At 39.4% G+C, this 13,583-nt stretch overlaps 1 protein-coding gene across 1 annotated transcript; it reads left to right on the plus strand.

Moving 5' to 3' along the window:
* Positions 1–7,311: 7,311 nt before the first annotated feature.
* On the plus strand, positions 7,312–8,085 carry NTF3 (neurotrophin 3). Its single transcript, XM_009981130.2, has one exon. It carries the CDS (start codon positions 7,312–7,314, stop codon positions 8,083–8,085), a length of 774 nt encoding a protein of 257 aa, XP_009979432.2.
* The last annotated feature ends 5,498 nt before the right edge of the window (positions 8,086–13,583 follow it).

Here is a 13,583-nt window from a genome sequence, read left to right on the forward strand (position 1 = left end):
GATGTCCATGGCGGGGGAGGGAGGTGCAGGGCCAAAACCTAACAGAATTAACTTTGCACAAGGTGTGAGAAGCAGCTGCTGTTCCAAGTAGTGAGGTAAGCACCAAAGAACTGCTCTTGACCTTGCTCTTGGAAACGGGCAGGTATGTGTAAGGCGATCACATTTTGATCTCCGAAAAGATATATTTGTGGAAAGATCAGATGTAGACACACACGCCGTTGCAATCAGCTGTCTCTGAAATGAATGGACATTGCCACAGTTCTACACAGTGCATTTAATCGTTCAGAAAACAAATTGTTCCTTGCAGCAGATGTATTGTCACAAAACTGGCCCTCAGGAAGATATCACCAGTCGGGAAAGCTGTCCTCAGTGACTAATAGGGTCATGGTCACAATGGAAATCATAAATAATGATGTAGATTGGTTCGAAGTGCAGATGAGTTTTTCATACTTGGGTGAACAACTGTCTTGTAGTGCTTTGCTCCGCCAGTCATTTAAAGAGGAAGAGAACATGTTAGTGATTCAGTAGGCTGAACTCCATTCCAAAAGAGATTAGGTATATACTGTTCACTGGATGCTATTGGGGATCAGTGCTCAGAGGTGTCTTTCGAAAATTGCCCTGAGAAGTGCACAATTAAAAGCAACTGACCTGCTGCAGAGACTTAAACTTTGATGGCCTCATCCTTAGATACAGTGTGTAGCCAGCCCGTTGGCAAAAGGAATGCATTAGTTTCAAATTCCTTCGCTCCAACTTATGGTTTGGTTGGCTCCAAGGACAGGAGGGTTAACACTTAGAGCTGCCATAACTCAGTCCCACTTGATTTTGTCTCTGAATTCTTCAGTTTCTTAGAGGGTCTGGCTCTTGTGAAAGCTTTAGCTTCAATCCGTACGTGTTGAAATTTCCGTATCTTGAGAAGTGGAATTGTTCAGGAGGGTCATAGCATCTCTAGGGGTATTCAGCACTCTGCAGCAACCTACCTTAATAAATCCTTCTACAGGAATATATTGTACAAATAGTCAATTATTATTCTGAAATACAGTGCAAATTTTCATATGTAATTACTTCAAACTCCCATCTTTCTGAATATTCAGAATGCAGTGACACTTTTCTTGTTCTGTGCCTTTTGCTGTTCCTCTAAGCACAGAGAAGAGCTGCATTTGTTCTCAATGTAGTTATTAGGATGAGGGAATCAATAGGGCATCCTGCTACTTGTTGCTTTCTGTGAGTTTGTGAAAATGGTGTTCAGCAAGAAATGAGAATAATTACACTGTTGTCTTTGGCAAAAGCCTGAATAAGCTGTCAGCCACCACAAATGATCACTAGTTGCTCGGTCTGAAGAACAAAAGCTGCTTTTAAATTTTTCAGAAAGTGCCAAATACTTGAAGCTGACTTACATAAATCACAATGCTGAATGTAGAATTCACCAGTCACTTTTCTTTCTATTCCAGATCCTCTTAGCAACGACTTAAAATTACTTAGGCAGTATCTCACAGTACTAGAATTTCATTATTTTCACATAACATATTAAATGACAACTTAGCTCTTCAGCTGTGTACATGGTTCAGAGACTGATCAAAATAAAGCAATACAGATTTATTTTAAATCACCACAAACAAAACAAAACAAAACAAAACAAAACAAAACAAAACTTTCCAACACTTCATGAAGTGTTGAGTCTGAGAAGAGCAGAAGGTGATTTGCCAGTCTATTGGAGACTTAATTTATTAACGGAAGGAATAGGTAAAATTATTAACTTCTCCTAAATTCAGGTCTTTCCTGAGGCACCTAGATTAGACAGCATTAATACCCTACTAAAACTGCAGTGATAGGCAGGAATACAAACCTTTAAAATAGACCAAAACAAAGCTACGGTTGAAAGATCAAACAACTTTGCAATGCATGAGCTTTTATTTTCTATGATGTTTGTTTTTACCCACTGTGCCACAAACGTCAGCAATCTCTAGGTCAAACTTGTTTAGTGCAAATTAACAGCTGGCTCTATATTGCCAGGATATACTGTTTTTTCCACCATGCTGTAATGTGTGTTCCCGCAAACCCTCTGGACCACTCATAATGCCTAATTGTCACTTAGTTCTACTCCTCGTTCTTTTAAAGATCTTCTTTGTTTCTGTTGCCATGTATGCAATCACTTTTGAAGGCCGGGATAGTCTCTCTGAGTAAGGGAGCACAATCACTATGCAAAGGGACAAACTCAAGAGACTAATACATCCTCCTACATTGATGTCCAGTGCTTTTCCAAATTTCACATAGCAGAGGGTTTTCCAAACACATCTAAAGGCTGATTTGAGAGCTGTGAGCCCCCCTCCCCCATTTTAATTACCTCTAGAAAGAATTCAAAGCATCAAAGGTACATCCCAACATCTAGAAAGTCACACAGAATAGCACAGCACAAAAGAAGAGCTGGTCCAAATCTTCTCAGTGATGCAGGAAAAACAACTTTCTGGAATGTCAGCAGCCCTTACTGAACACCCAATATATGGAAAAGAAAAGGAATTGGATGATACAAGAGGAGAGAGACAGAAAACAGTATGGATATCACAGCAACCATGGGACCATGTCAGATTGCTAATGCCCACCCTGGGTAGCTACCTACTGTCTTTATGGCACATGCACAAAGTGAGACTAGTAATCTACCATTACATGCAGGCACTCAGACTCCAATCAAATGATGAGCTCACCATAAACAGACAGGTCAACAAGGGATACCTTTTGATGTGAATCCAGAGAAGGGGCTGGATCAATTTTCTGGATTCACACTGTCCAAACTGTTCTACAACCATAGAGCTTCTAGGACAGGTATGTAGCAGGTACTGCACAGTGAGATGATTATACTGGTTCAGATGGATGCGTCGTTACACCCAATATGTACTGAAGACCCACTTAAGTCATGTGCTGTCATACACCTCGATGTTGACTAGGCTGCATGTCACAGCTGACCTGATAGCCTGTGGAAACAGAAACTGAGCTCGTGTAGCAGCGTTAATACCCTAGCACAATCAGGTATCAGGCAGTAATGAAGTGGAAGCAGTCACTGATTATGGTCATATCTATTTGTATCTAATAACATTACTTCTGATGGTACTGGTCTGGGGAGCATGCTCCTGGGCTGCACTCTTACTCTGAGGCCACTAAGGAAATGTTTGCCTATTTGGGACCCAGGCTCAGGCCCCAGATATAGTCATCTAGTTTGTACTTCATGTAGGAGTGTAAATAGTATTGTGTCCATTTCTGGGACTATTTATCACACTTACTTGACTGCAAATAGTCCACAAAGACAGCTAAAATGAATCTTTTCATGGATTTACATGTGGAAAATTTCAAGTAGAACCTTGAAGAACAACAAAAGTATCTCACAATATGCAGCTACTTAGAAAAAGTTTGGCTTGAACAAAATCTGTCGTTCTATCCCAAATGAATAATTTTAAAATTTTTTTAATGAAAAAACCAGAAAAATTCATGTGAAGGACTAAATTCTCAGAGTATTTTTACGCCATTCTCCAAAAGGCTGGAAAAGGAGCTGTTCATACCTGTACTGGAGTAGCTGCTGCTAAGGTCCATACAAGCCTGTGCCCCAGGAGCCCGGAAATTAGGTCAGTCTTCTCTTAGACAGGATACCTCTGTTGAAATCTTGCCTCTGAATGCAGGTCTCCTCTACAGATAACTTACTCACTATATACTCACTTGCTATACTGAGTAAGCACTTCTTCTGTTTTGTGAATTACGTTGTGTAACTTTTGAAGCATGTCCAGAAACATCAGAAAAATGCTTTACATGTTTTACATTTTTCTCTCCTTTGTATTGGTTTAACAAAAAAAAAAAAAGTACAAATTGCAGATTATCCTCAATTTGGACAGGCACAAAGTTCCATTTCAGGCCAAGAGCCATTTATCAAAAGCGATATTGCCCAGCCTTGCAAACCAATGCACTTTTAAGGTGTCTTATACTCAAAATAGAGCCAAGGCCATAAACCAGCCTCAGTTTCCCAAGTGATGCCCACTTCTTTAACTATAATAGTGCCTTATAGTGCCTTAGGCATATACTGAGGTGCTGGACTTCATGAGCAGCCTGACAATTTCAAGTCATGGACTGGAGTTTCTGAACACGCTACTTATGAACGTCCTAGGTGAACTGTCTTGGAGGAACTCCCTGAAAACTGTAATCTCATGCATTTTCTTTCTGAATTTTGCATCACAAAACATTCCAGAAAATTTTAAAGATTGGTTCTGAAACATTTTTACTTTTATAGCGAATAATTTGCCAAGTACAAATCAAACTACAAGTCAAATTTCACAGTAGTTTGACACCCTTCCCACCAAATCCACAAGACGTTTTAAATTAGATCCAGAAAAATACTTTTAAACATTTTTTTCCATTAACAGGGTTCCTCCATGGAGGAGAAAAATACTTTATTTGAACTGTTCTAATTCTGAGGTCCCTAGCCCTTCCTTTTTGTGCACAGAATGACATTAAAGAGAGTCTGCAGGAACTCCAGTCTTAGTTTTCCCACCTCATCACCTGCTCCAACTTGTGTATTTTGCTGGTGCCACTTAGTTTTGAAACTAAGCAGACCAGTGATTACATGCAGCTGCATGTTGGCATGAATAATGCTTTCAGCTTTTGAGCTGAGCATTGTCAGAGCTTTGCTCACCATCCTATGGACATATGTGTCATGTGGGTTAGCCCTTCTGAGTGCTGTAAGAAATCTGCTGAATGACATCTGTTTTGTAATATTTTTACTGTTTTTAAAAGCACATAATTTACTGAGGGAAGACCAAATTGCACAGGAAGAGGTCTTTTTACACAGCACGGTCTGGGCTCTGAGATCCATCTACATTCAGTTAGTATTTGTTTAGTTACGACAGTAATTGTATGGTAACTGAAAATCTTAGATTTTTTTTTTTTCCCAAAGCATAACATTGCTGCAAGCAACAGTCTAGATTTAGGTGAACTCATACTGTGACAAACTGAGAATGGAGAAAACACATTTCTTGTCCATAAAAGGACAGATCACACATCCACAGAGGGTAGCTCTGATTTTGCTGCAGTTCCAAACTATGAAGTGGGGACTCACTGTTGCTAAAAGGAGTTTTGCTTAGAGTGGATAGAGGATTCTCCAGTAAAATGTTTTTCTTTTTTTCTTTGCCTTCTTAAATATGAAACAGTGGTTTGAAGAAGTGGAAAAATTTCTGTTTAAGAGTCTTGATTTCTCTGCTATTTCTTCTGGGAAAAACACAGAGTACCCTGAGCGTCACAAGGAGGTTGAGGGAGGGGATCCTTCCCCTCGATTCAGCACTGGTGAGGCCACATCTGGTGTGCTATGTCCAGTTCTGGGCTTCCCAGTACAGGAGAGACATGGACATAGAGGAACAAGTCCATGAAGATGATTAAGGGACTAGGGCATCTGTGATATGAGGAGAGGCTGAGAGAGCAAGGGCTGTTCACCCTGGAGAAGTGAAGGCTCAAGGGGATCTTATCAAAGTGCAGAAATAGCTGATGGGAGGGAGAAAAAAAGATGGAGCCAGACTCTTCTCAGGGATATCCCAAAAAAGGACAAGAGGAAATAGGCACAAATTGAGATATAGGAAATAATACTGAAAGGTGAGTGGTTTTTTTTTTTATTTGGTTTTAGTTTTGACTGTGAGGATAGTCAAACACTGGAACAGGTTTCCTAGAGGGCTTGTGGAGTGTCCATCCATGGAGATATTCAAAACTTGGCTGGGCACAGCCCTGTGCAAGCTGCTCTAGCTGACCTTACTTTGTGCAGTGGGATTGGACTAGATGATCTCTTGAGGAACCTTCTAACTCCATGTGTTCTGTGTTCTGTAACTCTGTGCCTTCACCCCAGAGTGCTAGAGGTCTAACACATAGTGGACGTGTTTGCAGTGCAGAAGGATCAAGTTCAAGTCTGTTTTGAGTCACTTGAAGCCGTACTACAGCCAGGGCTTCCCACACGGCATGAGAGTGCTCTAGCATGAGTTTAATATTTTCTCCTTCAATTCATATATTTGTGCAACAATTTCATTAAAATAGACATGCTTCACAGTGTTGGTTTGCTTCCATGATTTAGTGTTATACATTGAAAATTAATTTCATTTAAATATAAGTGCAAATACAAAATATACAGGTATCCACAAGGGAAAATCACCTCCTTAGATGAATGCTCACAGTTCTCAACTGCATAAACAGGATGACAGAAGGATTTAGCCAGAAATGACAAATAAGCTTCCAGAAGATACTCAGAAGCTAGAATTATAGAAATACTACAAGAACCCATATAGAATAGCTCAAGGCAAAGTACGGTACAGAGAAGAAGCACACTTTTAGATCTAGTTTTCAAAATCTTGATCTTGAGTTCATTTTGATCTGTTTGAACAAGATTCTTCAGTTTCAGAGTGGCAGGGAGATCCCCCATTTGTCCTTGAATATTTCTAACTACAATCAGTTTTGTTCCACTTCACATAAATGTAAATAACAAAAAAAAAACAGGCCCCAATGCTGCACACAACCAGTGCAAAATAGTCTGTGGATCCATCTGAACTTCTCACTTGTGTTACAGGAGCCTGACTACTGCTTTCTGAAGTTCAGCATATGACAAACCCCATTTTGCTGCTTGACGGCATCCTTTTCTTTCAGGAATACTTTCCCTTATAGCACCAGAGAGAGAAAGAGAGACAAAGAGCTATTGAAGTATAGTGTTTATTTCCCAGTATATGATGATGCTCTTAGGATAAAGTTAAACACAAGCCATTTGATGAATAGGAATTTGAGGGATTCATGAGATGTCAACACACAAAAATTAACAATACTTAGCAAAATTGGAACTTCTTCATTTTACACCATCAGATAATCTATTCTGTATAATCTCACAATTTTGAAACTAAGCCACTCTGTAGAATAGGCACTGTGGAAGTAAACTGTCCTCTCTCTGCCGTCAAGACCTGGACATACTATCCCAAGAGTAGCTACCTACCTTTGTAGAGAAAGGACCTAATTGACATATCCGCCACTATACATAAAAACAGGAGAAGAGAGGTCATCCTGAAAAGTGCATGAAATATAGATGAAAGACTGGGAAAAAATGTCAGAAAACAGTTGCATTCATTATAAAATATAATGAAAAATTATCTTTAAAGAAATACATGGCCTATCTATATCTGTAACGTGCAGAAGATGTAAGACGTTAAAAACAAATCTGAATTTTCACGTCTACAGCATCTAGTAAATTTCCCTATTTAATTGGTTTTGTGTTAACTTTCTGTTTCTTTGCAGATCTTACAGGTGAACAAGGTGATGTCCATCTTGTTTTATGTGATATTTCTCGCTTATCTTCGTGGCATCCAGTCTACCAACATGGATCAAAGGAGTTTGCCAGAAGATTCAATAAATTCTCTTGTTATTAAACTCATTCAGGCTGACATTTTGAAAAACAAGCTTTCTAAGCAGATGGTAGATATTAAGGAAAACTATCAAAACACAGTGCAGAAGGCAGACACTCGGCAAGACACGGATGGAGATGAAAATGTGAAATCAGACTTCCAGCCAGTTATCTCAATGGATACAGACCTCTTAAGGCAGCAGAGACGCTACAACTCTCCCCGAGTCCTCTTGAGTGACAACACACCGCTGGAACCACCGCCGCTGTACCTCATGGAGGATTATATTGGAAATTCAGTGGTGGTGAACAGAACCTCTCGGCGGAAAAGGTACGCGGAGCATAAGAGCCACCGAGGGGAATATTCCGTTTGTGACAGTGAAAGTTTATGGGTCACGGACAAATCGTCTGCGATCGACATTAGAGGACACCAGGTAACTGTGCTGGGAGAAATTAAAACAGGTAACTCTCCAGTTAAGCAATACTTTTATGAAACAAGGTGTAAAGAAGCCAAGCCTGTAAAAAACGGCTGCCGCGGCATCGATGACAAGCACTGGAACTCCCAATGCAAGACGTCCCAAACTTACGTTAGAGCACTGACTTCAGAAAACAATAAACTTGTAGGCTGGAGATGGATAAGGATAGACACCTCCTGCGTGTGCGCATTGTCAAGGAAAATAGGAAGAACATAAATCTGCATCTCTTTGCTATATAAATTATTACTTTAAATTATATGATATGCATGTAGCATATAAATGTTTATATTGTTTTATATATTATAAGTTGACCTTATTTATTAAACTTCAGCAAATCTACAGTATATAAGCTTTCTCTCTCAATAAACAAGAGCAAAGGGTGTGTGCCTCTGCTGTGGGCAACTCCGGGTTTATTTTAGACTATGTTTGTGACACTGCTTGTTGGCAGCATACCATAACCTTACTGTAAAATCTGTGTAAAATCAGTATTTTTCATTCAGTATTGTCAAGCCAGTGACTGTCATTTAGTAAAATTGTTAAAAATCAGATCAATGTCAAGAGTTGTGTACATATTTATATTCCCCAGTCTATATATTCACATTTAATTGGCTGCAGTGTTGACTCCTTGCTGACAAAACAAAAATGGACCAAAATACGTGTTGTAGTCTGCAGACGATGTCAACGTTACTGGCATCAAGTAGCCATAAAACACAATTTCTGTTTATTATGCCGGTTTTGCCAGTGAAATGACCATTTTCCCTCTGTTAGCATTTCAGAATGACTGCTAATAATCCAGCAACTATTGTTTATGTTTTCGAAGCATATTTGTTTTGCAACTCTTTCTAATGCTGCCAGTTTGTCATGGAAAAGATATGAAAAATATCTAAAATATTTGTAGCAGAAACTTACTGAACCCAAGAACCAATCTAAATTGATCATTAATATAATACATAAAAGATGATTTCTTCAGAATTCACCATTTATTGTGATCAGCCTCTTTTTCCTCATGCAAATCAAATATCTTCTGTTTACATTGTTACATCGTTCCTCTCTGTCTCTATTTTTAAAGTAGAAACAAAGCTGGTGGTGTCTTAACATTGAAAGAGCCCTTGGCTTGCAAATCGTAGTAAATAAAGATGTGATATCCTGGCATGGATATCAAAGCCACACACCCGTACGAAACTGTTCTTCTCCTCAACAATCTATTCTCCATTATTCGCAGAAGGAAAAATGTGTAGAACTGCTCGACAAATCTGGTAGCTTTCGCAAGGACGTGAAATAATAAATCTTTTTGAGCAGTATGGTGACTGTAGGTAGTCCGTAGTTATAATATTCTTCAATTATGCAAGTGAGTTGTTACTTAGGACAGACAAATGTCCTAACATATATATACCTCAAACTCTTCTTTGGATTGTCATGTAGCTCCACTGGGGACAGTAATAATTACACTACTTGAAGAGATAGTCTATTATACATTAGCTGTATAATGCTCTGGATGGGATCCCACTCCCATAAAAGTAAATGAGAGTCTTGTCATGCATGTCAACAGAATTAAGATTGGACAGCATCTGTTATCTGTGTCTAGCTAGATCTTAACACACAGTCAGGGCTGAAAAATGCCAGCCATTCAAAAAGCATTACAGCTGTAGTGGTCTTAGGTTTTTACAGTACAGCTTTCACTGTTGTAGCGTGTTCAGCATCACAAATGAGAATGAGATCAGAGCACTCTAAACCAAGGTTGCAGGATGCCTTTGTTCATAGAGTTCTCACTACTGGAGAACCAACATCAAATCTGCAGCAGGTCGTCAAAGACAGCAAATTGTGTGGTCTCCCTAATCCCTTACAGAGAGCATTACACATCATAAACCCACCAGAGAAACGCACAGCTTGCTCATGAGGCCAAGCACTGGAGTAGCTGTGACTCTGAAAGCTAGGTTGGAGCATGTAGGTATAATTCTGCAGGGGAGGCCATAAACGAAGGTTTTGAGAACCATCTTAATTTTCAACATGAGGCCAGGGTATTTACCTCACAGGAAATATCATCACCTCACAGGACTAAACTCTAACTTCACTTCAAGCAATAATAACTTTGATACTAAGACAATCGTTAAAAGGAAAGAGAACACGTAATATAACAAGGAGCTCACTAGCTGATAGATCTAACTAGAAATTTTCCCACATTCTCCTTCCTTCGCAAACATTTATTAAAAAAAAAAAATCCTCAACAGAACTTTTTCTAGTTTTACTAGTAAGAAAGCGTATGTTTCAGCAGGGAAAAAAATAACCCCTACCCATTAATTTTTCCACTTGGAAAGACAAGCATATTTTTCAGAGTCCTGTCCCACTGAAAATTTTTACAAGTTAAAAACCTAATTTTACACCCTGAATTCCCAAAGAAAGATTATTTTCAGATGCTGTGAGTAATCGAGAGCAGATATTGTCATGGATCATTAACTTTAGAGATCTCCATGCTTCAGTATGCCAGATAGGTTTATCTCCATATGAGAAGAGGAAGCAAGAAAACTAACCGAGCTTGGTTAGTCACTGATGCTCACAAACCCTACATCCCATTCATTGCAAACTGCCTTGTTCTTACGGTGTGGATGCCATGCTTGTTCACATCCATGTAAATCCAGCAAAATTCTATTGAAGACAGGTGAGAAAATGTAGGTTTATGGTGGTGTAAACAACATCAGAATTGATCTTAATGCCTTTATTTCTGCTCACTGAAAATCGTAGGAGGTTCATTCCTTACAGGTTCAAAGAAAACAATTTGTCATTTTCTGCTGCAAATCCAGTAACAGGAACTGGTCTTTGACTCTTAACTTTATCAATGCACCAAGTATTTTACAAACGGCCAGCAAAAGCGTATCAGAGTAAATACAACGCCTGTCATATGAAACACATTAAATGAGAAAGAAGCATGGTGCATAAGGTTATTAGATAGGCTGCCTCTTTCCCACCCCTGTATAACAATGAACGGAAGTGTTACCCTCTGGATCTGATCCAGTTTCCACTAAAGTCAATGGAAAAATTCTCACCTTCTCCAGTGGAAGCTGGATGAGGCCCTGAGCGAAGAAAAACCTGCAGATCTCAACCAGAGAGCGGAGCAATTGCACACATCAGTTACGCGTTCTTGTAAATCCTGTGTACACAAAAGATGCTGTATAATTTTGTAACGAGTTTGTAAACAAAGCCTGTAATAAATTTGTTAAGGCCTAATCCTGTTTTCACTGTAGCCGGGGATGGTTTTATTGTCAACTTTGGTCATGGCGCAATTAATTCAAAGTTCCTATGCAACTCTTTTCTATGTGTGTTGAGTAATTAAGCAAAATACTCAGCTTGCAACCCTATGTCGATTTCAGTATTCTAAAACTCACTCCCATCAGGCAGCTCAGATGCTCTGTCAATATTGTTTTGCCAATAGATCATTATAAACACATATTTCATTTAGCTTTTCTCCCAAACGACTGAATGCTATTCTGAAAATTGCCTGTCTGTGTCAAACTGTATTTTCTCCATTTTTTCCCTGTTTTTTTTTTTTTTTTTTTACAGTCCATTTAGTAACAGTAAAAAATGTTCCACTGAGGTTTTGGGAAACCATCTGCATTTATTTTATCACCTTTGAACATGTGTTCAGGAATGAAGTCTGTGCAGCGAGTTTACTGCTACCAAGAGATTTGTGCGGCTGCACCAGGAGGAAACTTTGACTGGACTCTACAGAGTGCGTGCTCGAAACCGCTCTGCTCATACTCCGTAATTTCAATGCTTTAGCAATCAGAGTCTCTCGCTCGGCTGTACATTGTGTATCTGCAGACAATACCAAACAGGAAACAAGTCTGATTGGGGGTCCCAAAATTAAAAATTTAAGGATAATGACCTGCTATTTCTGACCTTTCAGCGAACGCATTTGTGCAGCGAAGTAAAGTGCATAACCATCCATTTCATTTAATAGAAACATTGTGGCAAAATCAATGGGATTCTGTGTTCTCCACGCTTGGTACGTGTATGTAATTCATCATGCATGTGGTGGGGGTGAGGAGGAGGAGGAGGAGGAGGAGGAGGAGAAGAGGATAATAAGCACTACAGCTTGTGAGAAATCAAGGGCTGTGCTCCGGGTTGGAGCATTTTAAAGTGTGGAGGGGTTGTTTGCTGAAATGCTTTGCCTGTATTTTGTTACAGCAGATGGCAGAATGACGAAGCAAGCGCAGATGTGGTGTAAAAAAGTCAAGCAATACAAGGATAACAAAACCTTTCCTGGGAGAGTCAGCCATTCGCTACTGCTGTGGGTCCATGCAGTTTCCTGCAGGTTATTGCAGAGCTCAGCAATGACATTCCCAGTTAAATTAGAACTTCTGTGGCAAAAATAATATCTTATTTCCTGAAACTTACTACATTCACAAGCTGGAAATATTTTTTTTTTGTAATCACTAGCTGATTTGTTACCTCTGAGGAACAGCAAATGCCTTCCATGAAGGTCCCCAAATATATATTTCTTCTTTGTTTTACTGCTGAGCTTTGAAGTCAGCCGCACCTGAAAGCCATACTTTTACTACGGAACCGGCCTTTTGATGTCATGACCTCATGTTTCCGGACATTTTGATCACAGGGTCCTATTTTGGAGCTGTTAGCCATACAATTAAGTGAGATCATGACCAGGCTGCTGTAAATCACACTTGAGAAGTGTCTGTGTGCATGGTGGCCAAGGAGCAAAAAGAGAGAGAAGTAGTCCTACACCATTTTTATGTCCACCTTGCCAAATGTCCTGCTCTGCTTTCAATCTTGAGCTGCAAGCTGCATGATGAAGCGTTGCTTCCTGCATGTCCAAGGCATGAGATGCCAAGTAGACCTTTGACAGAAGGACAGTTTCTCAATTTGCATTTTTTGCCTTCCCAGAAGAATGTCTTATGTGAATCTGGATGGATCTTCTGTAAAAGGATGCTGCAGTTGCAGCATGTCAGTTGTCCCCTCTCTAAAACACAGTAGGTTGTTACTATTTACTTGTGTTACAGGAAGGAGAGAACATCATTGATGGACAAGTTCCATTATTTGTAAATCACATTGAGACCTTTTGACAGAAAACATTACTGTGTCCAGGAGAGGCTGCTAAGGAAGAAGGTAGGATACTTCTCTAAGCAAAAATATTTCAATGGAGGATGGGAGAAGAAGAAAGTAAGTGCTGAAAAAAAACAGGGAGTTGTAGCTGTTGACTGAGAAACATCTTATAGTGATTTAGGAAAGCAAGGGAGAGAGATTATTCAACTATAACCTTGGATGAAACAGTCTTTCCTGCTATGATAAGAGTTAAAGAAATACCATTAGATCGTCTGAAACATCAATTCAAAAGGAAAATGAACCTCTATTAATTGAGGTCAATCCCACTGCATTGATTAGGAATTAACTATGCTCACTGAGCACAGATGAGGAAGTCTTGCTCTCGGTTAGACCTATGCAGCCCCTGTTGTCAGCACTTAGGACTATGAAGCTGTTAAGTGAGGGTGGAATTTGGCTCAGAGGGTATTAAATCAAAATTGAACGTATGAGGGGAGCCTGAGTTGAAAGCATTATCCACCAAAAAAAACAAGCCAAGATTTTAACATTGGTGTCATAAAAATTGCTCATTACTTTGCCTACTTCCAGAGATTTAATTTTTAAAATAGGTTTTGAACTGTCTGAAATTACCAGTGCACATATATTTAACAGTAATTTACAAA

This window comes from Tauraco erythrolophus, chromosome 4 (genome assembly GCF_009769465.1).
Source record: "Tauraco erythrolophus isolate bTauEry1 chromosome 4, bTauEry1.pri, whole genome shotgun sequence".
Lineage (NCBI taxonomy): Eukaryota > Metazoa > Chordata > Aves > Musophagiformes > Musophagidae > Tauraco > Tauraco erythrolophus.

Excerpts from the sequence above, each read along its gene's own strand:
- NTF3 (XM_009981130.2), top strand. The coding sequence starts at position 7,312 with ATGTCCATCTTGTTTTATGTGATATTTCTCGCTTATCTTCGTGGCATC.